General features: G+C 42.3%; 1 protein-coding gene across 1 annotated transcript in view; it reads right to left on the bottom strand.

Annotated features, from left to right (window-relative positions):
- Positions 1-25,474, bottom strand: part of vps13c (vacuolar protein sorting 13 homolog C) — a 110,217-nt gene that overhangs the window by 34,354 nt on the left and 50,389 nt on the right. Inside the window, exons 56-81 of the mRNA XM_047362512.1 lie at positions 22,458-22,585; positions 22,274-22,380; positions 21,718-21,892; positions 19,650-19,712; positions 19,436-19,571; positions 19,266-19,366; positions 18,287-18,429; positions 17,999-18,191; positions 17,238-17,352; positions 16,949-17,085; positions 16,575-16,701; positions 16,380-16,497; positions 16,172-16,304; positions 14,360-14,432; positions 14,110-14,210; positions 13,860-14,013; positions 10,864-10,940; positions 10,684-10,743; positions 10,403-10,553; positions 9,579-9,695; positions 9,389-9,492; positions 9,119-9,286; positions 3,828-4,132; positions 3,552-3,564; positions 1,237-1,371; positions 1,038-1,146 (exon numbers count right to left, since the gene is read on the bottom strand). Of these exons, the coding sequence (XP_047218468.1) occupies positions 1,038-1,146; positions 1,237-1,371; positions 3,552-3,564; positions 3,828-4,132; positions 9,119-9,286; positions 9,389-9,492; positions 9,579-9,695; positions 10,403-10,553; positions 10,684-10,743; positions 10,864-10,940; positions 13,860-14,013; positions 14,110-14,210; positions 14,360-14,432; positions 16,172-16,304; positions 16,380-16,497; positions 16,575-16,701; positions 16,949-17,085; positions 17,238-17,352; positions 17,999-18,191; positions 18,287-18,429; positions 19,266-19,366; positions 19,436-19,571; positions 19,650-19,712; positions 21,718-21,892; positions 22,274-22,380; positions 22,458-22,585 (3,243 nt within the window). The remainder of the gene's footprint in view (positions 1-1,037; positions 1,147-1,236; positions 1,372-3,551; positions 3,565-3,827; positions 4,133-9,118; positions 9,287-9,388; positions 9,493-9,578; positions 9,696-10,402; positions 10,554-10,683; positions 10,744-10,863; positions 10,941-13,859; positions 14,014-14,109; positions 14,211-14,359; positions 14,433-16,171; positions 16,305-16,379; positions 16,498-16,574; positions 16,702-16,948; positions 17,086-17,237; positions 17,353-17,998; positions 18,192-18,286; positions 18,430-19,265; positions 19,367-19,435; positions 19,572-19,649; positions 19,713-21,717; positions 21,893-22,273; positions 22,381-22,457; positions 22,586-25,474) is intronic.

Genomic DNA, 25,474 nt, shown 5'->3' with positions numbered 1-25,474 from the left:
AGGCACGTCCCACGGGAGGAGGCCCAGGGGACGGCCCAGGACACGCTGGAGGGACTATGTCTCTCGGCTGGCCTGGGAACGCCTTGGGCTCCCCACGGAGGAGCTGGAGGAGGTGTCTGGGGAGAGGGACGTCTGGGCATCTCTGCTGAGTCTGTTGCCCCCGCGACCCGGTCCCGGATAAAGCGGAAGACGACGAGTACGAGAATGAGATGGTAATGGAAGAAGTTCGGTTAAATGTCTTCTGAACCAATTCTGAGTTGGTGTGGCTTTATGTTTTGGATCAGTAAACCAGTTAAACCCACCATTGATAATCTATTTTCGCTGTAATAAGGTCCCGGGGCCTTTGGAAGAGAAGCAGGTCTACAACATCACAGGTTCTCCAGCATATGCATGGAGCATGAGGAGTTATTTAACATCTTCAGCCTTAGTTTCACAGCAGACCCACCTGGACTGTTTGTTGCTGAAAAGCTCAATCTGAGTCTCAATCTCATTTTGATCAAAGTTCCCTGGTCCAGTTAAGTCATAGAAAAGTTGCAGGACACTGGACCTCCAGGACCAGAATCTCCCTGTTGTGGAGACTTGGTGATCCCAAGATGCCACTTCCTGTTGCAGATCTCTATCAGAGATCTTTGGAGATGTTTAACCTCCCCTACCATCATCCTCACTGGGTGATTGAAGCTTGGGTTCTGGTCCAGTCTATTAGTCTTGGTTCAAACTGTTTAATTATTTCTCTGACTGCAGATATGGACACAACTGGGTCCGGAGATGTTTTCTTCCTGAGTTATGAAAATCAACACTTTAATGATACCTTCTATTGTCTTTCCCATTTTGAAGAGTGGGTTAGTGGTTGACCTTCTCAGAGAAAGGGGCCTCTGTGTTACATTATATTTATACCCCAGGGAAACAAAGTCATGGAATAATAATTCAACCTGTAAGCTATTTGGAGAAAGTTAAAATAAAAATAAAATGCTTCAGTGACATTTTTGGTAGCATCGCCACAAATCAACACTGGGAAAACATCCTCAGAGTGAACGTACCTTTGGCTGCCTGTGTTTTAACATCCAGGCTGTGATCTTTACTTCCTTCTCCGATGTTTTCCACCAGAATCTTCATCAGCACACAAAGCTCGTCTTCACCCAGACTCATCTACATTTCCAATTGGACAGGTTACTGTCTCAATATAGAAGAATAAACTCTTATTTAAAAAAAGCCACAATGCTGCATGGACAGACTTACACTGAGAGAGCGGAGAACCCCCTGGACCTGGATCCCGGGGATCTCTGAGAACCAGGAAGCAGACAGGTTTCTGATGACGAGCAGGTCCAAGTTAATCGGCTGAAGGATTTCGATGTCTTTGGTAGGAAAGTCGAGCTTTGGTATTCTTTTGAATCAACAGAAACTTTTAATCAGGTCTGTTATTCACATATTATTTAGATTTATTTTAAACATGAGCAAATATATTCACATATTACATTTCCTTCTTCCTTTTTAAAAGGAGGTGGAAGAACTATAAACTTATATATTCCTACTTCATCACAAACTCTAGTACTACTAAATTATTAAACTATGTCTATGCGTGACCAAACGTTTTTAGGGTTAATAAAAAAGTTTTTTGACCCAACGTAAAAATAGTTTAATATTTACGAATAATCTTCAAACCTGCAGTTCAAAAGGTCTAAATCAGGGTATGTACTCATTTTCAGAGAGATCCCAAACTAGGGGATGCCAAAATGTTGGAATGGATTTTAATAAAACTTGGTACAAGCCTTCAGGATACCACCTACAGACTGTAGGCAATATGGTAACGACTATGCAAAGTGGGCATGGCTTATGTGCAAAAATTTACCTCTGACCTTTCACTCTTAAAAAGGTTACTCAAAAATCACTGTTGGCACCTAGAGAGCTTAAACCTTTAAGATATGTTCTGTGCATAATGCCAGAAAGTTCCTATTCTTGTTTAAGTTGTGTCTCAAAGCACATCATACAAACTTTGTTGATAAAGCTAGCAGTGGTATGTACAATTGTCTTCTGCCAAACATCGTTACAACAAGAAGAGAATGACTGAATAAACTGATAAACATAAATGCTAATTAATATTAATATTTAAAAGTTATTTTCTGTGAATGTTCAGTTTCAGATTGGTTTGAATTCTTTTATATCCTGCTACCTTCACCCGTCATCCTTATAAACAGCATAAACAGATAAATGTTAATTAATATCACAAATTAATTAAACATTTTTTAATGATAACATCTATCATATTTGTAAATACAGGTCCTTCTCAAAATATTAGCATATCATTAAAAGGGTCTCTAAACGAGCTATGAACCTAATTATCAAGACACAGAAAGAAATTTCTGAACGAATAGGTTGTTCCCAGAGTGCTGTATCAAGGCACCTCAGTGGGAAGTCTGTGGGAAGGAAAAAGTGTGGCAGAAAACGCTGCACAACGAGAAGAGGTGACCGGACCCTGAGGAAGATTGTGGAGAAGGGCCGATTCCAGACCTTGGGGGACCTGCAGAAGCAGTGGACTGAGTCTGGAGTAGAAACATCCAGAGCCACCGTGCACAGGCGTGTGCAGGAAATGGGCTACAGGTGCCGCATTCCCCAGGTCAAGCCACTTTTGAACCAGAAACAGCGGCAGAAGCGCCTGACCTGGGCTACAGAGAAGCAGCACTGGACTGTTGCTCAGTGGTCCAAAGTACTTTTTTCGGATGAAAGCAAATTCTGCATGTCATTCGGAAATCAAGGTGCCAGAGTCTGGAGGAAGACTGGGGAGAAGGAAATGCCAAAATGCCAGAAGTCCAGTGTCAAGTACCCACAGTCAGTGATGGTCTGGGGTGCCATGTCAGCTGCTGGTGTTGGTCCACTGTGTTTTATCAAGGGCAGGGTCAATGCAGCTAGCTATCAGGAGATTTTGGAGCACTTCATGCTTCCATCTGCTGAAAAGCTTTATGGAGATGAAGATTTCATTTTTCAGCACGACCTGGCACCTGCTCACAGTGCCAAAACCACTGGTAAATGGTTTACTGACCATAGTATCACTGTGCTCAATTGGCCTGCCAACTCTCCTGACCTGAACCCCATAGAGAATCTGTGGGATATTGTGAAGAGAACGTTGAGAGACTCAAGACCCAACACTCTGGATGAGCTAAAGGCCGCTATCGAAGCATCCTGGGCCTCCATAAGACCTCAGCAGTGCCACAGGCTGATTGCCTCCATGCCATGCCGCATTGAAGCAGTCATTTCTGCAAAAGGATTCCCGACCAAGTATTGAGTGCATAACTGTACATGATTATTTGAAGGTTGACGTTTTTTGTATTAAAAACACTTTTCTTTTATTGGTCGGATGAAATATGCTAATTTTGTGAGATAGGAATTTTGGGTTTTCATGAGCTGTATGCCAAAATCATCCGTATTAAGACAATAAAAGACCTGAAATATTTCAGTTAGTGTGCAATAAATCTAAAATATATGAATGTTAAATTTTCATCATGACATTATGGAAAATAATGAACTTTATCACAATATGCTAATATTTTGAGAAGGACTTGTATATATGATCTATTATTTAAAAGGGCACAATGTGATGTTATCATAGTTGGTCTTGTTACCAGGGGAACCAAACCCAAGCTGTGCATCATGTCAATAAATTATTCTATACTTTTATTGTGATTAGGATTTAGCAAATCAATAATAAAATCCCAAAGAATAAACACTATATTCTGGTTTTAATAATCCCTTCAAGTTGTTGCTAAAATTCTGGTGTAGCTTGAATTCAAACCCTTTTAAGACATCCCTTCATCTCTTTCAAGTAGTGTAGATACCTGCAGAGCTTCAGCTGCGTCAGCTTTATGCCCATCTTCTCCACCACGACTGGCACAGGGAATCCTTCACCTGATCGCAATGCAAAGCTGTTTTCCACCGTGATGAGTCCCAGATCCACCACCAAGGCATTCTGGGATGTGGAGGACTGAGGGATGATGATGAGGGGAGCCTTCAGCCTGATGTCCATGGACAAGCGGAAACTCTTCTGAGCAAAGTCTCGGACGCTGGATGCTGCTTTCTCTGCGGCCTGAGAAGTGGCGCTGCTCAGAGCTTCTTTAGCCGTCTGAAAGTTGTCGAAGAACATCTGGAAGACAAACGGTGGGGTGAGACGACATGATGATTGGCTCACAGAGAGCTGGTGAGGCCTGCGCTGCATGTAAGGAGCATTGAGGTTGGTTTCTGTTTCATAAATATGACATTAGCAATATGAACCTTTTGAAAACAGCTCTCACACTTTAAACCTTGGCTTTAAATCTGAATACAAGTACAATAAAATAAATCATTGAGGTTAAAGTTGTTAAAATTTAATGTTGGCTCTGCTTTATGTCTCACTGCAGCAATAAAAGCTGTTTGAAGGTTCATAAAGGAAGTTCCACATTTAGGAAAAGAGACTGAAGGTCAGAAAACGTCTCAGGTCAGGAAGTGAGGTCATTTAGGCAGTGATTATGTAACTGAAGGGGCATGGCAGTGATGAGGTGAGGTTTATGATGGCAGCTGAGTGAGTTGCATGGCATACAGGTCCTTCTCAAAATATTAGCATATTGTGATAAAGTTCATTATTTTCCATAATGTCATGATGAAAATTTAACATTCATATATTTTAGATTCATTGCACACTAACTGAAATATTTCAGGTCTTTTATTGTCTTAATACGGATGATTTTGGCATACAGCTCATGAAAACCCAAAATTCCTATCTCACAAAATTAGCATATTTCATCCGACCAATAAAAGAAAAGTGTTTTTAATACAAAAAACGTCAACCTTCAAATAATCATGTACAGTTATGCACTCAATACTTGGTCGGGAATCCTTTGGCAGAAATGACTGCTTCAATGCGGCGTGGCATGGAGGCAATCAGCCTGTGGCACTGCTGAGGTCTTATGGAGGCCCAGGATGCTTCGATAGCGGCCTTTAGCTCATCCAGAGTGTTGGGTCTTGAGTCTCTCAACGTTCTCTTCACAATATCCCACAGATTCTCTATGGGGTTCAGGTCAGGAGAGTTGGCAGGCCAATTGAGCACAGTGATACCATGGTCAGTAAACCATTTACCAGTGGTTTTGGCACTGTGAGCAGGTGCCAGGTCATGCTGAAAAATGAAATCTTCATCTCCATAAAGCTTTTCAGCAGATGGAAGCATGAAGTGCTCCAAAATCTCCTGATAGCTAGCTGCATTGATCCTGCCCTTGATAAAACACAGTGGACCAACACCAGCAGCTGACACGGCACCCCAGACCATCACTGACTGTGGGTACTTGACACTGGACTTCTGGCATTTTGGCATTTCCTTCTCCCCAGTCTTCCTCCAGACTCTGGCACCTTGATTTCCGAATGACATGCAGAATTTGCTTTCATCCGAAAAAAGTACTTTGGACCACTGAGCAACAGTCCAGTGCTGCTTCTCTGTAGCCCAGGTCAGGCGCTTCTGCCGCTGTTTCTGGTTCAAAAGTGGCTTGACCTGGGGAATGCGGCACCTGTAGCCCATTTCCTGCACACGCCTGTGCACGGTGGCTCTGGATGTTTCTACTCCAGACTCAGTCCACTGCTTCCGCAGGTCCCCCAAGGTCTGGAATCGGTCCTTCTCCACAATCTTCCTCAGGGTCCGGTCACCTCTTCTCGTTGTGCAGCGTTTTCTGCCACACTTTTTCCTTCCCACAGAGGTGCCTTGATACAGCACTCTGGGAACAGCCTATTCGTTCAGAAATTTCTTTCTGTGTCTTACCCTCTTGCTTGAGGGTGTCAATAGTGGCCTTCTGGACAGCAGTCAGGTCGGCAGTCTTACCCATGATTGGGGTTTTGAGTGATGAACCAGGCTGGGAGTTTTAAAGGCCTCAGGAATCTTTTGCAGGTGTTTAGAGTTAACTCGTTGATTCAGATGATTAGGTTCATAGCTCGTTTAGAGACCCTTTTAATGATATGCTAATTTTGTGAGATAGGAATTTTGGGTTTTCATGAGCTGTATGCCAAAATCATCCGTATTAAGACAATAAAAGACCTGAAATATTTCAGTTAGTGTGCAATGAATCTAAAATATATGAATGTTAAATTTTCATCATGACATTATGGAAAATAATGAACTTTATCACAATATGCTAATATTTTGAGAAGGACCTGTATATGTTGAAAAATGAGCTCTGGGTGCAGTTACACGTCAGGCATGAAAAGCATTAATTTATTGCTGCCACTGTTCCTGCAACAGCAATCAGAGCATTCAGTTTAAACAACTCAAAGTCCCACAAATATGGGGGTACCAGGTTCTGTAGAGTTACACTCTGGTATCCTTTTGTCATGAAGATTTAAACAAAGGAAACTCCAAACTCTCCTCAATAAATTGACAAATGCACCACACCTGACAATAAAATAATAAATACGAAGAAAATCTAGGCTGTTAGGATATGGTCTGGTCTTAATTGTCTACCAGATTCCAGTTTGTTTAAGCTAATAATAAAACTTCCTCACACACCACGGTACTTAATGCAGTCCCTCAGGGCTCAGTGTTTGGGTCTGTTTTTTTGCTGTGTTTATTCATCCACTCGTAACATTTTAATAGCATGAGAAACACGGCTACATTTCTCCATTAATCCTGATGAATCCAATCAGTTAGACTACAGGCATGTCTCTAAGACATAAAAATGTTGATAACTTTAAATATTCTGCTTCTAAATTCAGAGAATATATAAGTTGTCGTCTTTGGACCAGAACCTCAGAAATACAAACTATTTAGTCAATCATTTATTCTGGATGCCATTAAATTGGCCTCCGGTAGCAAAGAACGTTAGGGTTAACTTTGACTAGGACATGTCACTTACTATATTAAACAGGTTTTCTTTTTTTACTGCCTGTTGTAGTTCCTAAACTGTGGAACCAGCTCCCAGTTTTAGTCCGTGAGGCAGACACCCTGTCTACTTTTAAGGCTAGGCTTAAAACTTTCCTTTTTGATAAAGTTTATAGTTAGAGTGGCTTAGTTTATCCTGAACTATCTGTGTAGTTATGCTGCTATTGGCTTAGACTGCTGGAGGACATAATGACCACTTTCACTCTTATGCATTAATTAATTATGCATCAACTACATGTATTGCTGCCATTAGCTTTATGTTCTGACCAAATCCAGCTCTTCTTGGATTTAAGGCTGTGGCCTCTTCAAGTTGGGTACTGGTCCTTGCCATTCTCCAATAACAGGTCCAGAATGGTTTAAAACACAAACTAGTTTGACGAGTTGAACTGGCATTCATGTTCTGAAGCTCTCAAGCTCTATTTGGCATTTAATAGACAAACAGACCTAATCAATGGGGCTCCACCTCCAAACTTTTACAGCATAAAAGATCTGCAGCATTGAAATTGGAACTGGTTTCCATTTCTTCCAGTTGCTACAGAACACCACTGTTAGGTTTCTTGATATTCATCTCTTCATATGAAACCCAATAAGTTGACGATAAATTGAGTTTAGGATGGGGTTAACTGGGTCACAGGGACCTTAAATCAGATGACATTAAAAGAGGGGTGATGGTACAGCGGTGTCTGAGTGAAGGTAAAGCAGAAGGTTTGGTGCAGTTTGAAGCTGCATGCTGGATGCTGTACCTCATCAGCTGACGGGTACTGAAAGCTAAAAGAAGCCTGTAAGGACAAAACACACCAACAAGACAGAAGATATTAGAAACAACTAACAGGTGAAAAAAACATGCAACGGTGAACAGAAACAGGTAAAAACATGAAACATTGAAGTTTTAGAAGTGTAGCTGCTGGTTCACGAGATTTATATCTGAAAGGTTTCTGCAGGCTGCATTCAGGTGGGTATTCTTCACCTATGAATGCCTGACTGAGGCCAACTACAGGAAATGACATCAGAGTTACCACTTCACCCACAGCTGTTTCCCTCTGCAAATGATGGAGATTTCAGGAAAACTTCTTGCTCCAAGCCAAGATGTACGCTGAAGTTCTGACTTTAAAGGTTTCCAATCACTCATCATTTGCATGAATATAAAATTTATTCTGGCATTTACTGATTTATTGTTCTTTTTCCAGGGTGGAATATTTATAGAACTGTAATTAAGATATCTAGGTGTGCGTCCCGTTTGCCAAAGTCTAGAAGAACACCCAAACTATCCCCCTCAGATAAAAAGGCGATAAATGTTCAAGAACCGTAAATGTTAAAGATCAGGTCTGTCATGAACTGGTAACTGCAGGAACACCAGTGTTACTTCCACTGTGAGGCCAGTTCATTATCGCCATGTACTGAGACAATGGTGAACAAGAGAGAAGCGCCTGCTCCTAAACAGACACCTTCAAGCTGGACTGAAATCTCTGGAAAAACGTTTTAAGAGACAAAGTTGGAGCTGTTTAGACACAATGACAAGATGTTTGAAGGAACCAAGATAAGTCTACAAACCTAAAAACACTGTACCAAATGTCAGGCATGGTGGTGGCAGCATCATGGTATGGCTGCATTGCATAATGATGATAAAATAACGCTGACGGACTACCTCCTTGGAACGGTTGGATGCTCCAGCATGGCAATGATCCAAAACACACGTCCAAACTGGTTTTAATAGTTTTAATAGCTAAATCGGGTTAGCATCAAGCTTGGAAATGTCCTTCCCAAATGTCCGACCTCAACCCAGTTGGGAACTACGGACCATGACTAAAAGCTGGTGTTCCAGGACACCGAGCATTTTAAATGAACTCTACCAGTTTAAAGTGAAAGTGTTTAGTGGAGGTGCAACTTACTCACAAACATTTAACCAAATATTGGTGTATGTATACTTTTGACCCTATGGGAATCAGAGAAAATCTTCAATAAATTCAAACTTCGTTTTAAGACTCATTGCAGCTGTATCGGGATTCCACTGATCACTAAAATCTCAAAATGAATAAATGATGAGTTTGATGAAACAAACCAATCAGAATAAACAGAAACAGTTCACATGAGGTTGCTACAGTAGATCAAACAGATCCAGGTTACCTCCAATTTATCTCTGATCAGATTTTCAGCTCTGGGAGTCAACCTGGTTTACAGACTCTGGATTTGCAAGTGTGTGTGTATGTGTGTGTGTGTTTTGTTGCAGCTGCTGACCAGCAGAGACATGAAGAACTTGTGCAAGTAGACAATCTGGATGCATCCCAGACTCATCGTGATCTTCCCGTCCACCTTTGACATGTCGCTGTATCCGTCCCCCAGTGTCGCCCCCGTAAACAAGGACAGCTTAAAGTTAAACACCTCCTCACCCACGATGGATACAGCCTGGAGGTTGGAAGAAGAGGAGATCACATATGTTACTAACTGCTAGAACCAATACTGGAGCTGCTGCAGTCAGAGGATCTCCTGTCCTTGTGTGTCTCTGACCTTCTTGTGGATGGTTTTGGGGTTGGCATCTGTGACCACAATGTCTCTGAGGCGGGCAAACACCTCCGTATCCTTCGCTCGCACAAACACCGATGTATTGATTCCTGTGTGGAGGCAACATCAGCGCAGATTAGACTTTGTACATCTGCAGAAGTTCAGCTAAGACAGAAAAATAGAAAAATATTGGTACCCTGAACTCTGATGTCAGCGATGCTGCAGTGATCATCGCAAACCTCCACATGGAAGCAGTCCAACATGGCGAACAGCTTGAAGCTGAAGATGCCACCATCCTTACTGCCTTTAGACACTGAAGAACCACACACACACACACCTCCTATCACATCCAGAATGCTGCAACTGCAGCTCATTAAATTACAATATTCTTTAAAAGTTAATTTAGTTCAACAATTCATTTAAAAAAGCGAAACTCGTATATTGAATCTATTTATGACACAGAGAGAGATTTTTCAATTATTTCCGATAAGATTCTGCATTACATTATTTAGAAAACTACAATATGACATCAGAACAATATGTTTTTATCCATAAACATTACTTTATGTTCATGTAACGGCTGGCAATAATGTGGAAGACTGGTGACCTGACTGTTGTCCGGCAGACAGTCAATGACTCTCTACACAAGGAAGGTGAGCTAGTTCATTGCTAAAGAAGTTGGGTGTTGAGACAGAAGCCGAGCATATTTATCTGAAATTAAGTGGAAGGAGAAACTGTAGAAAAAGAAGCACTAGCAAAAGGAATAACTGCAGCCTGCAAAGAATTGTGAAGGGAAAGTGAGAATTTTGGGGTTTAATTATCTGTAAACCATAATCATCAAAATACAGACAGACAGACAGAAACCTGCCAGGCGTATGAATAATGCTGGGCTTCAAAGTATGTGTAATGAAACTTAATATGAGTTTCACTTTTTTATTTGAACTGCTAAAATCAACATTCTGATGAAAATCTAATTTATTGTGATGTAAAGACACCTGTGAGGATACCGAGGGGAATTACCTGTCCAACCCTGCTCGGTTTTCTGCACCTGCTTTTTGGTTACTTGGTCCCGTGTGGCACTGAACTGTGCCGGCACGGTGCTGTTCAGGTAGCTAATGGTCGCAAGCAGAGCTTTAGTGTGAAGGAGGAAGTCTAGCGAGGAAACCTCCACCTGAAACAGCAGAGTGTCAGACAGCTGTGTCAGGATATTAAACAAAACATTTTTGGAAACCACGGGCCGAGAACATTATCAGAGTTCTAGCATGGAGCAATAAAACCCAGAGGCAAGACATTTTACCCACCTTCAGCATCTGCTCCGTGTTTCTGAATTGAGTCTGGAAGCTGGGACCGTTCGGGTCAGCCTGCAGCACCACAGATGAAGTGTTGGGAGACAAACGCAACAAAGAGTGTTAACCCCTCCCACAACATATTAAACACATCAGTGATGATTCACTGCAAATCTGAGAACATGTTCAACTCACCTTGATGAACTCCACCTTCAGGAGGTCGGAACCCTGCTGTTGTAAAGAGCTGATCAGGTGGAGACGATCTCTGCCCACTGAAACAGTCAAACAACCAACTCAGATCGGTTTAATGTTTGATTCTGAAACATTTTTAAAGCGCTTTACAAAACAAAAATTAATAAGTTCAAGAGATTGAACTAAAGTTAAAAACAAAGAAGGGAGCTGGCATTTCTCACACTGATTAAGAGCTGCTTCACAGGAGCCAAAAACCTAAAGACTCCGTAACAGGTTCTGGGGACCCGGTAAACTCAGGCCAGCGCCTTGAGAGCAAACCAGACGTCTTATACGACTCTAGGTTATAATAAGTAGCAATGTGGGTAGAGTCTTTATATGAGATGAAGGGAGCCAAGAAAACAGCAGAACTTTGTGGGAAGTACCTCTAAAATCTCTAACTGAGAGTATTTTGGATTAACTTTAGATTTTTTTTTGGGAGTTGGTTAGACATCTGGCTAAAACTGCAATAAATAATCCAGCCTGGGAGTGAAGTGAAGAATGCATGGATAATTCTTTCAGCATCAGTTTGGGAAAGCATGTTTCCCACTTTGGCGATGTTTAGAAAATAAAAGCTCTTTGTTAAGAATTTTAAATGTAAGACTTAAAAGACAAGACATGGTTAAAGTAATTATATCCAGAGAAAGAATATGATTATAAAGTGTTTCTCCGCATATTTATATAGCTAAATAAAGGTATAGTTATAGTTAAATGATTATACCTGTGTTGTACAAGGATGTTAATATTGTAGAAATGAGCTCTCAATCATTCAACAGGAACCACAGCAGAAGGGGACCCGGGTCAAACGCTACAGAGAATTAATAAACATTAGGCTAAACTCAATAATAAACAGTTAAATCTGAATGTTCGTCCTCTCAGATGGTTTGAGGTTAAAATATTCTCAGCATGAAATCCTTAAACTGTCATACTGCTGGAGAAACAATTTCACTAATTGAAGTCCACCCAACAATGAAATATACAGAGAGATCAACTCATCTTTGTTTAAATTCAAACTTCAACTTGAAATCACGACGCATTGACAGAAGCTTAGAAATGGAACACGTTTTGCTCTTGCTTTGATATAAGCCACAACTTACTTTCAGATAAAAATTGGGTAATAAATTGATATATTATCCCAGAGAAACATGAACATATTGATAAACTTAAATAGTTTTTATTCCCTAGATGAAAGATGAAACTGATCATACTGAGTTTGTTAGAGAATGCAGCAGCAATAAAAGCTAGCCAAGCCAAATTGTTGTGATTGTTGAAAATCAGCGACCCGCTGTCAGGCTTTATTTATTTATTTTGACTTTTTCACATGTTCTATCTTGGCATTTCAGGCAATCCATATTGAGAAATTGGTTACCTACATGTCCAGCATCAAAGTAGGGGAGTCACATGGGTGTAATAGTAACCTGTGTCTGTATGACGATCAACCATTTGGATTACAGGGTTCCCACCAAGTCTTTAAAAGAATTAGAAAATATAAATTTAAGGCCTTAAAAAGTTACTCCACTAAATCATTATGCTTAAGTCTTAAATTATTTTAAATTGGTCCTAATATTTGTACTTTCATGTAATGCTACCTCAAATGCGTATTAAAATGCTTCCACTTTATTGTGCATTATTGAATGCATTTACAAGTAAAACCACACAGCCAGCCAATTAAGCTTTTGTGTTATTGGCGAGTCAACATCACGAGATGGTCAACGAGCGGAAATAGAAGAAGTACTGCTGCTGCCATCATGGGAAAATGCAAATATAACAACACGTGGATTAATAGGAACCAGTGACTTTGAAGCCTACTGCTGCTTATGCAAAAAACCTTAAAACCGGGAATGTTGGGTGTTCTGCCGATGCCAGAACACCCAACCTGAGGTGTCCAATTTGTAAAGGAATGGTTGGGTGAGAGATAGGAATGGCCTTTGACTTGTTCCAGTTAATAATCTCAAATTGTTGAGAACTTATTTATTATGTTTATTGTTTCTCTTAGAGAGGGGTATGCATTTTCCAGAAATAGCAACACATTATCCGCATATAAACAAATGTTATGGATTCTATTAGCAGTTTGAATTGCAGCCACTAGTGGTTCAATGAATATACCGAACAGTTAGGTGAGTGGACACCCCTTTTTGGAGCCTCTCTCTAAACTGATTCCTTAAAGTAGCTGCACTTTGCTGTGGTGACTAAAATATTAACCTTTGGCCGTCTCTCAATGAATCTCTGGGAAGCTCTTTGGAAAACCATTTCAGGTGACCACCTCATGAAGTTCATGGAGAGAACGCCAAGAGACCAAGTAGTAATCAAAGGAAAGGGTGGCTATTTTGAAGAATCTAAAACATAAAAAAGTTTAGAGTTATTTTACACTTTTTGTTTACTACATAATTCCATGTGTGTTCGTTCATATTTGTGTTGCCTTTGGTAAGAATCTACAATGCAGAGAGTCATGGAAATAAAGAGACCCATTAAATGAGCAAGTGTATCTAAAACTTTGGACTGGTAGTGTATGCTAGCACAATTCATATTTGGAGAAAGCATCAAGGTTTCCTGAATTTCTGTGACCACCCGGCCAGCAGTGGCCAGAAGAGTTCTGCAGGAAAGCCATCCGGTCCAGGAGCTTTGCCATTAGGCATACTTTTAACTGCTTCATGGAGGTCACTTGCTGGTAAAGGTAACTCCAGAACCTTTTTCTGTTCCTTATTTAATTTAGGAAGGTTGATATAATTTAAAAAAGTCATCTATGTTAGAATCGGAAGGATAAATATTATTTGAGTATAGATTTTATACCCTTACTTTCAATTATTGTTGAAAATGCTACTTTATTTTTTTATTAGTTGTTAAGTAGTTTGCCAGGCTTTAAAAACATGAAGGAAACAGACATGGAGCCACAGTGAACGTTTATGAACCCGATTTGTGAACCAGGTGAGTCAGCAGCTCAGCAGGAAAAAGTCTAGAATCACCTGGTACATCACAGTAGTCGACTGAAACTTGTCGCAGATACGAGGTGATGACCATATCATAGCTTCGCATTTTGCCTTCAGCTCCTAGCTGCAAGATGTTGAAGGACAGAATGGTCTTTTCCTGGTCAACCTGCCGTGTGAGCTCCAATAGAATCTGAGAACAATATGCATTGCTATGTCAGAGGTTGGTCTAAGATCACACCACCCCAACAATCCATGAGCTTTCAGCTAAGCAGAAACACCAACACACCTCTCTGAGCTCAAACTTGAAGTGAATGTTGATGAGCTCTTCCTGAGTGGACTGCTGCTGCTCTTCATTTGTCAATGTCCCGCCGGCATCTTCATCAGAGTCTGGATTCAGAGGGTGAAAACAACTGAGACTGCTTCCTTTTCAGTGTATATTACTAAAGAGAACAAATACAATGACTAATACTCCTGACATTGTTTTGAAGTTATATGAACATCGTTTTCCAACAAATCAGAGCAGATGAACAGTTTACCTGTTTCGAATGTGTCAAAGAAGGTGGGGTCTATATTCTGCGTTTGAGATCGAGCCCTGGCCAGCGACAACACCTGCAAAAAAAAAAAAGACATCTCAATAGGGTCAAATCCAAACAGAGCTACTACAGCTCAGCTATCCTCAAAGTTCTCCATGCAACTCTCTTCACCTCCTTGATCCCCTGAATATGCATCTGGTGACCATGGAAAGAAATGACCATGCAACCACTTTAAGGCATAATGCATTCTTTCCTGTTTTTGGTGTGGCACACGGCAGATCTGCTTGGTATGTCAGACTCTTTCAATTTGATCTAAATTATCTTTACTGTGACATTTCTGAGATATTCCAACACATAACCACATTAAAACACCTATTTTCTGCGGCTGCCCTTTACGTTTAGGAATCATTCCTGTTTTTCTCTGTTTTTTGTAGCTTTGGACACGAAACTGTCGGAATTGGAGGCCCGGCTCCATCCTTGGTGCGTTCCATAGCAGTCCTTCTGCAGAGGGAACCCTAGGCCAGTTTACTGATGGTACATACAAAGCATTGTCCTAGATCCCAGCCCTAGGGTCATCACAAACCCATCCGCGTTTCTAACAGATTTTCCTTGCAATGTGACACATCCACTGAGAAGGCGACTCTGGTAATTGGCAGCTCTATAATCAGAAATGTTGCATTAGAGACACCAGCGACCATAGTCAAAGGTTTGCCAGGTGCGAGAACGGCCGACATCAAATACTACCTTAAACTGCCAGCTAAGGATAAGACTAAATACAATAACATTGCTATTCATGCTGACAGTAATGACACGTTACGCCAAATGGAGGTCACCATAATCAGTGTTGCTTCGGTGAGTATGTTTGCCAAAACAATTATCTGGTCCCCTCCAGGATCTGACCAGTGACGACTCGTTTAGCTGCATGCCATCATTTAACTGCTTTCCTTCTTTCAGGAGCTATTTATTGATTAATCCCAGGCCGATTAATAGCTACAACTATTAGGAATATCTAACCCTTAGTTTTCCTCATCCAAATTGCAAAGCACTAAAACCACTTTCACTTGTTTTGTATCATCCTCCAGACCCTTATTCTCATTTGTAGATCAGTTCTTAGACTTTTATTGGATTAAGTGTTAAATACTGATAAAGTCATTAGTAGGGCATTTTAACATTTATGTTGACCCTGAAAGTGACAGCCTAAATACAGCCTTTAATGCGATCTTAGATCCAATTGGCTTTGCTCAAAACATCCACTGACCTATTCACTCATGTCTTTATACTCTGGACCTTGTTCAGATATAAGGCACTGGATGTAAACAAATAACAGTATTTCCTTTTAACCCCGTCCAATCTTAGAAGTTTTAATGAGCTTTGAGTTTAATCTAGCCAAGTATTCTGCCACTGAAAGAAAATTTAAATATAGCAAATCCTTATCAGACAATGCTGTAAAAACTTAAAAAAATATGCTTCGTTTTTAATTTCCTCAGTATCACAGAACCAACAGCAGAGGCAATTTAAATTCTATCCTTTTACAAACTGATGTTCTTGTTCATGGTGTTACTACCTCATTGCATGGTGATGTGACCAAGTGGTAAACATTCCCGTGTACCAGTTTTGTTGAAAGATGTGGCAAGCATTACGTTCAAAATGAGTGAATATTAGCAAAAACAATAAAGTTTATCAATCTAAACAATAAATATCTTGTCTTTGTAGGGGATTCAATTGCATATTGGTTGAACAGGACTTGCAAATCATTGCATTCTGTTTGATTTACATTTTACACAACGTCTCAACTTCACTGGAACTGGAGTTTACCTTCTCAGTTGGGGTGGAAGGAGCAGAGTCCATCTTGGGCATGGGGATGCTTTCCATTAGTTCCATGATGTTCTGGACTTTCTGGTCTGAGATTCTGAAGTGCATTAGCGGCAGCTCACCAGACAGCTTGAACCTGAAGTCCCACACAGGAAATAATTTAGTATCAGTAACCAGGTGAATAAGGCAGGGATGTAGGTGGGGGTCATACCTGGCCATCCGGGCATCCTTCTCCACCATACACTTGGCCAGGTGCAGCGTGAGATCCATAGGCTGGAGGATGTGTTGAACTGATGAACTCTGCAGCCGAGCAGTCTTCCAGGTCTCTCCTAAAATCAGTTTACTTACTGAAAACATTTGTAATATTGAGCCTTATGCGAAATAGAGTTGTTGTTTAACTTCTGACCTGACTTGCTATAGAGCAGTTGAACTCTTCTCAGTCCCACGTCGTATCTCTCATAGGCTCGATCCATAATCTCCTCCAGAGACGAAAAGGAAGATGAACCAACACTGCTCTGATCCACGCTGTGCAGCTGCACACACAACCTTTTGTTAAACTGATCCAACCATGTCCCATCATCCCTCCAACACTGTGCTAGAAGAAGTGCGGTAATAATGAAGCATGCACTTTTTGAGTTGACTGGTTGGTTTCTTTAAGCCAGACTGGAAAAACAGTCCCTAAACTCTGATCTGAGTTACTAATTAAAATATGTTGAACTTAGAAGAAATAAACATGAAGATAATTCAGCAAAATCCGAACCAAATGAAATCACAGCGGACCTGGAAGCTACCAAAATCCACGATCATCAGATCCGATGTGCTGCTGTAAAAGCCTGATTTTGGTATGAGCAGGTAAGACGGTTTCAGGTCGATCTTCAGATCCAGGACCTTCCTGGTTTCAATGACGTGAGACAAACCTGCAGAGAGAAAAAACAATCAGAGACTAATGTGGATCCAGCTGCTCTGATTGTTGAAAAAACTAAATTTCAATTCATCCTGAGGTTAAAAGGTCTGGTTTTATCTTATCCTAAACCTTCCCAGATCCAGCTACATCAGCTGCTGGCCTCACCTGCAGAAGTTTTCTCTTTGATCTCTTCAAGTTTGGACAGTGTGGCAGAAGTCAGGACCTCCAGATCCACACCTTTTCCCATCTTAAAGAAGTCCACCATACTGTTGATGGTCACCTGGAGGAGAATAAGGTAAATGTGGAGAGGATACACCAGGAAGAGCTGACTCAGGTTGTCCACTTGAAGGAAAAGTTGCTCGGAAGCAGCAGAGAAGGAGATAAGATCAGAAATATGAAAGTAAGGTGAACATAAACACATATTTGACCTTTCACTCATAGAAACTGCTCTCCTTACAATAGCAATGCTCTAAATGCCCTGAGGTGTTCCACTTAAAGGGTGTCATCTGAATGCTGATGCTTTAGAAAATCAGAAAATCTTTAAAACAATTGGGCCTGACTCACTACAGATACTGTTTTTCTGCAGCTTCCAGCTCTGCAGAACATGAAACCACAGACTTACTCAGCTGAGAGAATAAGCATTAGAAGGAGGACACGTGACTTTATATACAATATGCATATGAAAAAGGTATTTGCCACAGCAGTGTGGATAAATACAGGCGGACACACTAGGTAGGTGTTACTAAATGTGACCACACTAATATGCTACCCTACAGCTAACTATGTGACCATTAATCGAGCTTTTTAACAGCGGCAACTGGAGTCTTAAAATGTCTTGGTCACTCAATCTGGTGCAACAACCTAGTTCATCACACTCCAAGAGAAATTAAATGACACCATTGAGCTCTGAACTGAAGTCAGTTTACCGCATCGTAGATTATCTCCACGGGCTGAGAGTGGATTTTCAGCAGTTGGTCAGCAGCACTCTCCTCTGGGTTCAACTCAAACACAACAGTGAGCAGCGATGATGAAGAATCCCCAACGGAGGCAATGAGCGAGGGGACTGTGCCCTGCTGCTGTAGGCCCGTAACGTACCAGTGCTCCAACGCTGCCTCCACCCTGCAGGAAGACAGGAAATGATCTCAGTCTAACTGAGACTGGTCTTCTACAACCTTAAAGAGAAGTCTGAAGATACTTAGAATAAATGTGCCCACCTGACAGCCTGAGCTCCGGGTCTCTGAGATATTTTGGTGCTGAGATTAACCATCTGGATGTTCAGGGTCTCTGGTACATCGTGCTGCTCTCTGATCGTCACTGAGGTCCTGAGCAGCTGGAAGGTGATGATCACAGCAACGTACTAAAACACAGATGTTCAGAATACTTGAGCATCATCACTTGAGACTGCAGAGGAATCTTAAAGACAATTCTCCAAATATTTTACACAAACAAGTTCTCAGCAGCTCTTGAAATGAGGCCAGTCTCACTTCAGGGAATATGTTCCACAGTGTCATTATTTATTGAAGAGTAACTAAAGCAAACTGCAGAGGCCGTGTTAAACACTGGGACCACCTCCTGATCCCACAGCTTGTAGAACATCCTTCAGCAGCAGTAACTCTCAGCATCAGCTTCTGTCCATCATTGTGGAAGAACTTTGGTCCACTTTTCTTTCCAGTGTTGCTTCAGTTCATTGAGGTTCCTGCACAGTTCACAGGTTGAAGTCTGGACTTTGACTGGGCCATTGTAACAACTTGATTCTTTTCCTTTTCAGCCATTCTGGTGTAGATCTGCTGCTGTGTTTGGGATCATTGCTCTGTTGATGATGCAGTTTGGACCAAGCTTGGACAGATGGTCTCACATTTGGCTCTAGAATACTTTGATATACAGAGACTTTTATGGTCCACTCAGTTATTATTTTGAGGAGTTGGTGCTGATATTCTGTGTTTGGTTTCTTCCAAACATGTTTTTGTGTATTATGGTTTAACATCTCTGCCTCGGTCTCATCTGTCCAGAAGACATTGTCCCAGACGTCTTGTCCTTCATCCAAATTCAGCTTTGCAAACCTAAATCATGCTGCCATCTTGTTTTTAGAGAGAAGAGGCTTCCTCCTTCAACCCTTCCAAACACCCAGACTGGTTCAGGGAATTTCTAACTGTTCTGTCATGAAGGTCAACATATTTTGTTGAGTGTACCTACCTGTTTGGGTAAAGCCAGGTTGTGGGAGCTGCCACTGTAACCAATAGCTGTGTAGAGTTTTTCTTTCTCCTCAGCCGTCATTAGCTGATCCAGACCTGAACCTAAACCACAAGATGCTAAGTTAGAACCAAATTATGGAGCATTCTCAGAAGGTTCAGAGCAGCCCTTACTCTCAGGTTCCTTGCTCTCCTCCACCTCCTGCTCCTCCTTCTTTGTCTTCCTCCCAAACCAGCCGCTGAAGAAGCCTCCTCCCTGTTTCTGGCCTCCAGGCTTCTTCCCAGCCAGCTTCTGTCCAGATCGGATCACCTGCAGGAGCAGAAAGGCTAAAAATCAGACAGGACCCGTGAGAAGACATTGCGATCAGCTTCATTTTCAAAAGATCACCTCCATCTGGGCTTGTTGGCGGGCCAAAGTAATGTTGAACACATCAAGGGTTTTCTCCAGATCCTGAAGACACACAGCAGAGACAAGCTTTTTTAGCAGGTTTTTTTGTTACTTGTCTGAGATCGGGTTGTGTGGGCAACAGGTCCAGGAGGGGAACCCGGACATCCCTCTCTCCAGCGACATTCCTCAGTTTGGGGGATCCCAGAAGGAATGTATTTTATTAATATGCTAAAATATGAAAAAACCGCCCAATGATCAAACCTAAATCCACCAGAACTAAAAAGGTTTAAGGTGAAATTATTCTTCCATCGTTTCATCCGGACAGACTATCCAACACATCTGAGTATTTAGGGAACAAAGACAATTTATGTATGTTAGTCATCTTAAAACCTGCCGTCACCTTTTAACAAATCACAAAACAACGAAATGATAAAACATCATCATTAACTCCTGCAACTGAAACATTTCTTCTTTCTTTTAAGTTCAGACTTATTTTGTCTCATTTGGAAGTATTTCATTTGTAACCTCAAACATTTTTTGAACAACATAAAAACACACTAATTCTGAACATTTTTACGTTAGTCCTTGGATATCTAATTGTTTTCTGTGCATTTTCCCCAAACTTGCAGTATTTAATACATGAAACTATATATATTTGATACAATTAGCATAAATAACTGTTCTTCTGGTTTATGACTTTATGTAATATTGCAATACACTTTGACACGTAACATTGGCTTGGTTTCCAGCTCAATTTAGATCAATAAGACTGCCAATAAATTTGGGTTAAAAACTGTTTAAATTTCAACATTTCTAATTTAATTTTTATTTTTGTACTGAATATTTAAGTAACAAATATTACACATTCTATTTTATTTTGTAAATAAACATGTTAGACAAAAGGAAAGGAGGTGCTAATGGGTGATGAAAACAGACCAAAAGACATTTTACCATCATTTTAAAGAACATTTCATGATAAAAAAAACCAAAAAGTTTTAAGTTTCTGTTCTGTTTGAGCAACATATCCAATAAAAACTTCAAATATCTCGATTTATCTAATAACAAGGTGGCTAAATTCATGTTTTAGTAGAGAAGGAAATTCAGCACCACCCAACCTGAAGAACAAGCTCTGCCTGACAGGATCAGTTACATCTGGACTTCAACTCAACGTCGGTCCATTTTCAGCAGAAGGTCCAACTTACTTAGATGCAGCAGCACTTTGCAAACATCTGGAAGAAGACAGGAATACTTTCCCTCAAATATAACGCAACTGGTTCCAATAATCAGGAACAGCTAAGGAGCCATCAAGGCTCAAGCCTGCCAGGATGATGATGTTTTTTCAGAAGGGACAATGAACCTGGCAGAACATGCCAGAGTTAGCCATGAGGGCTACTTTTCTTCTGTAGTCCTTCAGGATACCGTACAGTAAATCACAAAATGAGTTGCATTTTAAAATCAGAATACATCTGTTGAAAAACACATCAGGGAGCATATTCAAACAGAAAAAACTGGAAACTCTGGAACACCAGTGGTACTGTCCACAGAGAAGCCAGTTTAACAGGACCATGGACTGAGAGGCTGAACAAGAAAGAAGTTCCTGCTCCAAAATGGACATCTTCAGCTGGACTTATATCTGCAGCTGTCCACATGGACGAGCCAAGGGTCTTCCAGAGGAAAGTTTGATGGTCAAAAAAATACAAAGATAAGAGTTGTTTGGACACAATGACAAGATCTTTGAAGGACCCAAGGTGAGGCTTGGCAGTGGCAGCATCATGCTATTTAGCAGCATTATTATCCTTTAATAAGGAGGACACGCTAGATGTTCCAACACGACAATGACCCAAAACCCACATCCAAACTGGGTTTAATGGCTAAAGCAGACTGGGGCTTTGAAAGAGCCTTCCTAAAGCTCTGACCTCAACCCTGTTAGAGGTTTATGTTTGAAGGCCACGTCTGTTTCAGCAAGCCAACCAGCTCAAATCAACTCAGAACAGCTAAACATCAGCCAGAATGATGAAGAAGCTTGATGCTGGGTAGAGAGTCTGTGTCAGACTGGTTGTTGCCTCACCTGGATCTGTTTCTCAGTATCTGGACACAGCTTGTTCTGGCTCAGCAGTTTGGACTTGTAGGCAGTCTTGTAGTCCCTCAGGTTCTTCCGATGCTGTTTGATTTTGGACCAGGACCACATGTGGCTGAACCTTCGGATGTGCACTTCCATGATGCTGTTGAAAGCGTACCTCCACCTGAATGTAACAGGAACCAAAAATCACAGCAGAACCAGTTCGATCCTGTTTTTATTTTGTCTTAGTTAATGGATCAGGAGAGGAACCATCAAAACCTTTGATGATGATATCTCACCTGATCTGAAAGAATAACTGCAGGTCACATCCATCACACAGGTATGATAAATTAACTTCCTTCTTTTTAACAGTTTTCTCTAATCTGACAAAACACATAACAGTTTTCAGCAGACTCATGTGCATGAAGCTTCTGGTCGGGTTCTTCTCCCAGGACTGACTTTAAGTCACAAACCTGCTCCGCTCCAGTATGCGAAAATCACGGATAAAAAATTTATTTTGTTACATTAGAATCGAGTGTACAACCTGAGGACAGAGCAAGCTCACCAGAATTTGGTGTTTTTATGGACGGGGAGATCGGGCCTGAACTTCCTGTAGGGGGCGTTCTTTGCCATTAAGTCAATGGACTCCAGTACCTCCAGCATACTCAGGTACTGTGGAGAACACACAGGTAAAGGTTGTTTCACCTATCTGTATCTGTCCCTGTTCCTCAGGCTGTGCCTCAACTTACCTGTGGTTTGGTCATCTCAATGCCGATGTTCTGGACCTCCAGCTGAAGCTTCGCCTTCGGAGACTTCAGATCTATTTCTGCGTTTGGGTTGATGCACATTTTAGCAGAAGCGAAGATCGGCTTGAAGACTACAAACAGAAGAAGAGCAAACAAGAGCGAACATTTGTCTGAGTCCAACAGGAAGCAGCAACCAGCAGCTGCAACCCTGAAGACCAAACTGTCAGGCCTTACAATCTGACAGAGCAAACACGGTGACGTGTCAGATCACCAAGATCTGTTCTGACAGCTTACGTTCAGCTTATCATCGACCACTTTAATCCGCCATAATCAATCCTAAAACCAACGATCCTCTACAACCAACAATGATCTCCTCTGAGTGTCATTGATCCTCCAAGATCCTCTAAGACCTACAGTGAACTCCCACTTTCTTATTACCTACTATGATCCCCTATAATCCATTAGGATCCACCTGGTTTACAGTGATCCACTATGACTATATATAGTAAATATGATCAACTATAACTATCTAGGATCCACTAAAGGCATTTTGGCTGTTCACTGAACTGCATCAGGACTTTAATGTCTAAAACAGCTCTATCACTTCCATCTACATCAGTTCCTTTAAACGGATGCATCTCCTATCTAAAGACATGTTTATGATTTCATTGTGATTAATCTCTAAAACTGAATTAAAATCTGTTTAATCCTGAAGACTTGCCAAATCTTCAACAATTATGGTTTTTATATTCACAGGGGAAGGAGCCTGAGCTTGTGCGGGAGGTCGAGAGATATCGACTAGAAATAGTTGGGCTCGCTTCCATGCATAGCGTGGGCTCTGGAACCAATCTCCTGAAGAGGTGCTGGACTCTCTTCTGCTCTGAAGTGGCCCACGGGGAGAGGCGGCAGGCTGGGCTGGGTTTGCTTGTTGCCCCCCAGCTCAGCCATCTCATCTTGGGGTTTACCCCAGTGGATGAGAGGGTCGCATCCTTATGTCTTCGGGAAAGGGACAGGTCTCCGACTGTCGTTTCGACCTACGGGCCGAGTGGTAGTGCGGAGTACCCGGCCTTCTTGGCGTCCCTGTCGGGGGTGCTGGATAGTGCCCCTCCTGGGGACTCCATTATTCTGCTGGGGGACCTCAACGCCCACGTGGGGAAACGACAGTGACACCTAGAGAGGCATGATCGAGAGGAATGGCCTCCCCGATCTGAATCCGAGTGATGTTTCATTATTGGACTAGCCACAGATTGTCCATAATGATCACCTTGTTAAAGCATAAGGGTGTTGATCAGTGCACGTGGCACCAGGACACCCTACTTAGAGGATCTCCTCAATCCTGCCATCATGCCTTCCCTGGTGGAAACAGAGGCTGGGGACTCGGGGTTGGACTCTTTCATCACCCAGGCTGAAGTCACCAAGGTGGTTAAAAAACTCCAAGGTGGCAGGGCTTCGGGGGTGGATGAGATCCGCCCTGAGTACCTCAAGTCTTTGGATATTGTGGGGCTTTCATGGTTGACATGCCTCTTCAACATTGCGTGGCTGTCGGGAACAGTGCCTCTGGACTGGCAGACTGGGGTGGTGGACCCTTCATGAGAAGGGTGACTGGAGGGTGTGTTCCAAGTACAGGGGGATCTCACTCCTCAGCCTCCCTGGTAAGGCCTACACCAGGTTATTGGAGAGGAGAGTCTGGTCGATAGTCGAACCTCGGCTTCAGGAGGTGCAGTGTGGTTTTCGTCCTGGCCATGGAACACTGGACCAGCTCTATACCCTCTACAGGGTACTCGAGGGTTCATGGGAGTTTGCCCAACCTGTCCACATGTGTTTTGGGGACCTGAGGAAGGCATTCCTCATGGTCTGTGTCTCTGGACTGTGTTCCTCATTCAATTCAATTCAATTCAGTCTTATTTATAAAGCGCCAATTCACAACATGTCGTCTCAAGGCACTTCACAACAGTCAGGTTCATACATTCCAATTAATCCTAACCATTGAACAGTGCAGTCAGATTCAGTTATTTATTCAAATTGGATAAAAAGTTTTTCTATCTAAGGAAACCCAGCAGATTGCATCCAGTCAGTGACTTGCAGCATTCCCTCCTCCTGGATGAGCATGTAGAGACAGTGGACAGTCACTGGTGTTGACTTTGCAGCAATCCCTCATACTCATGGTGTCCTTAGGAGGGTGCACCAGGAGTATGGAGTCGGGGGCCCTTTATTAGGGGCCATCCGGTCTTTGTATAAGCAAAGCAGGAGCTTGGTCCGCATTGCCGGCACTAAGTCGGACCTGTTCCTGGTGCATGTTGGACTCCGGCAGGGCTGCCCTTTGTCACCGGTCCTGTTCATAACTTTTATGGACAGGATTTCTAGGCGGTCTAGGGGGTCTGGTTTGGGGACCAGTGGATTTCGTCTCTTCTTTTTGCAGATGACGTGGTCCTGCTGGCCCCTTCTAGCCAAGACCTACAACATGCGCTGTGGCGGTTCGCAGCCGAGTGTGAAGCGGCTGTGATGAGGATCAGCTCCTCCAAGTCAGAGGCCATGGTTCTCGACCGGAAAAGGGTGGCTTGTCCTCTTCAGGTTGGAGGGGAGTTCCTGCCTCAAGTGGAGGAGTTCAAGTATCTCGGGGTCTTGTTCACGAGTGAGGGAAGAATGGAGCGGGAGATCGACAGATGGATCGGTGCGGTTGCTGCAGTAATGGGGCGCTGTGCCGGTTCGTTGTGGTGAAGAGAGAGCTGAACCGAAAAGCGAAGCTCTCGATTTACCGGTCGGTCTACGTTCCTACCTTCACGTATGGCCTTGAACTTTGGGTCATGACCAAAAGAACAAGATCCCGGGTACAAGCGGCTGAACTGAGCTTCCTCTGTAGGGTGGCCGGGCACTCCCTTAGAGATAGGGTGAGGAGCTCGGCCATCCGAGAGGAGCTCATAGTAGAGCCGCTGCTCTTCCACATCGAGAGGAGCCAGTTGAGGTCGCTCGGGCATCTATGCTGGATACCTCCTAGATGCCTCCCTGGTGAGGTGATCCAG

The sequence above is a fragment of the Girardinichthys multiradiatus genome, chromosome 4 (assembly GCF_021462225.1).
Source record: "Girardinichthys multiradiatus isolate DD_20200921_A chromosome 4, DD_fGirMul_XY1, whole genome shotgun sequence".
In the NCBI taxonomy this organism is placed as follows: Eukaryota; Metazoa; Chordata; class Actinopteri; order Cyprinodontiformes; family Goodeidae; genus Girardinichthys; species Girardinichthys multiradiatus.
Note: the sequence above shows the minus strand (reverse complement) of the source record. Positions and strands in the feature narration are given on the sequence as shown.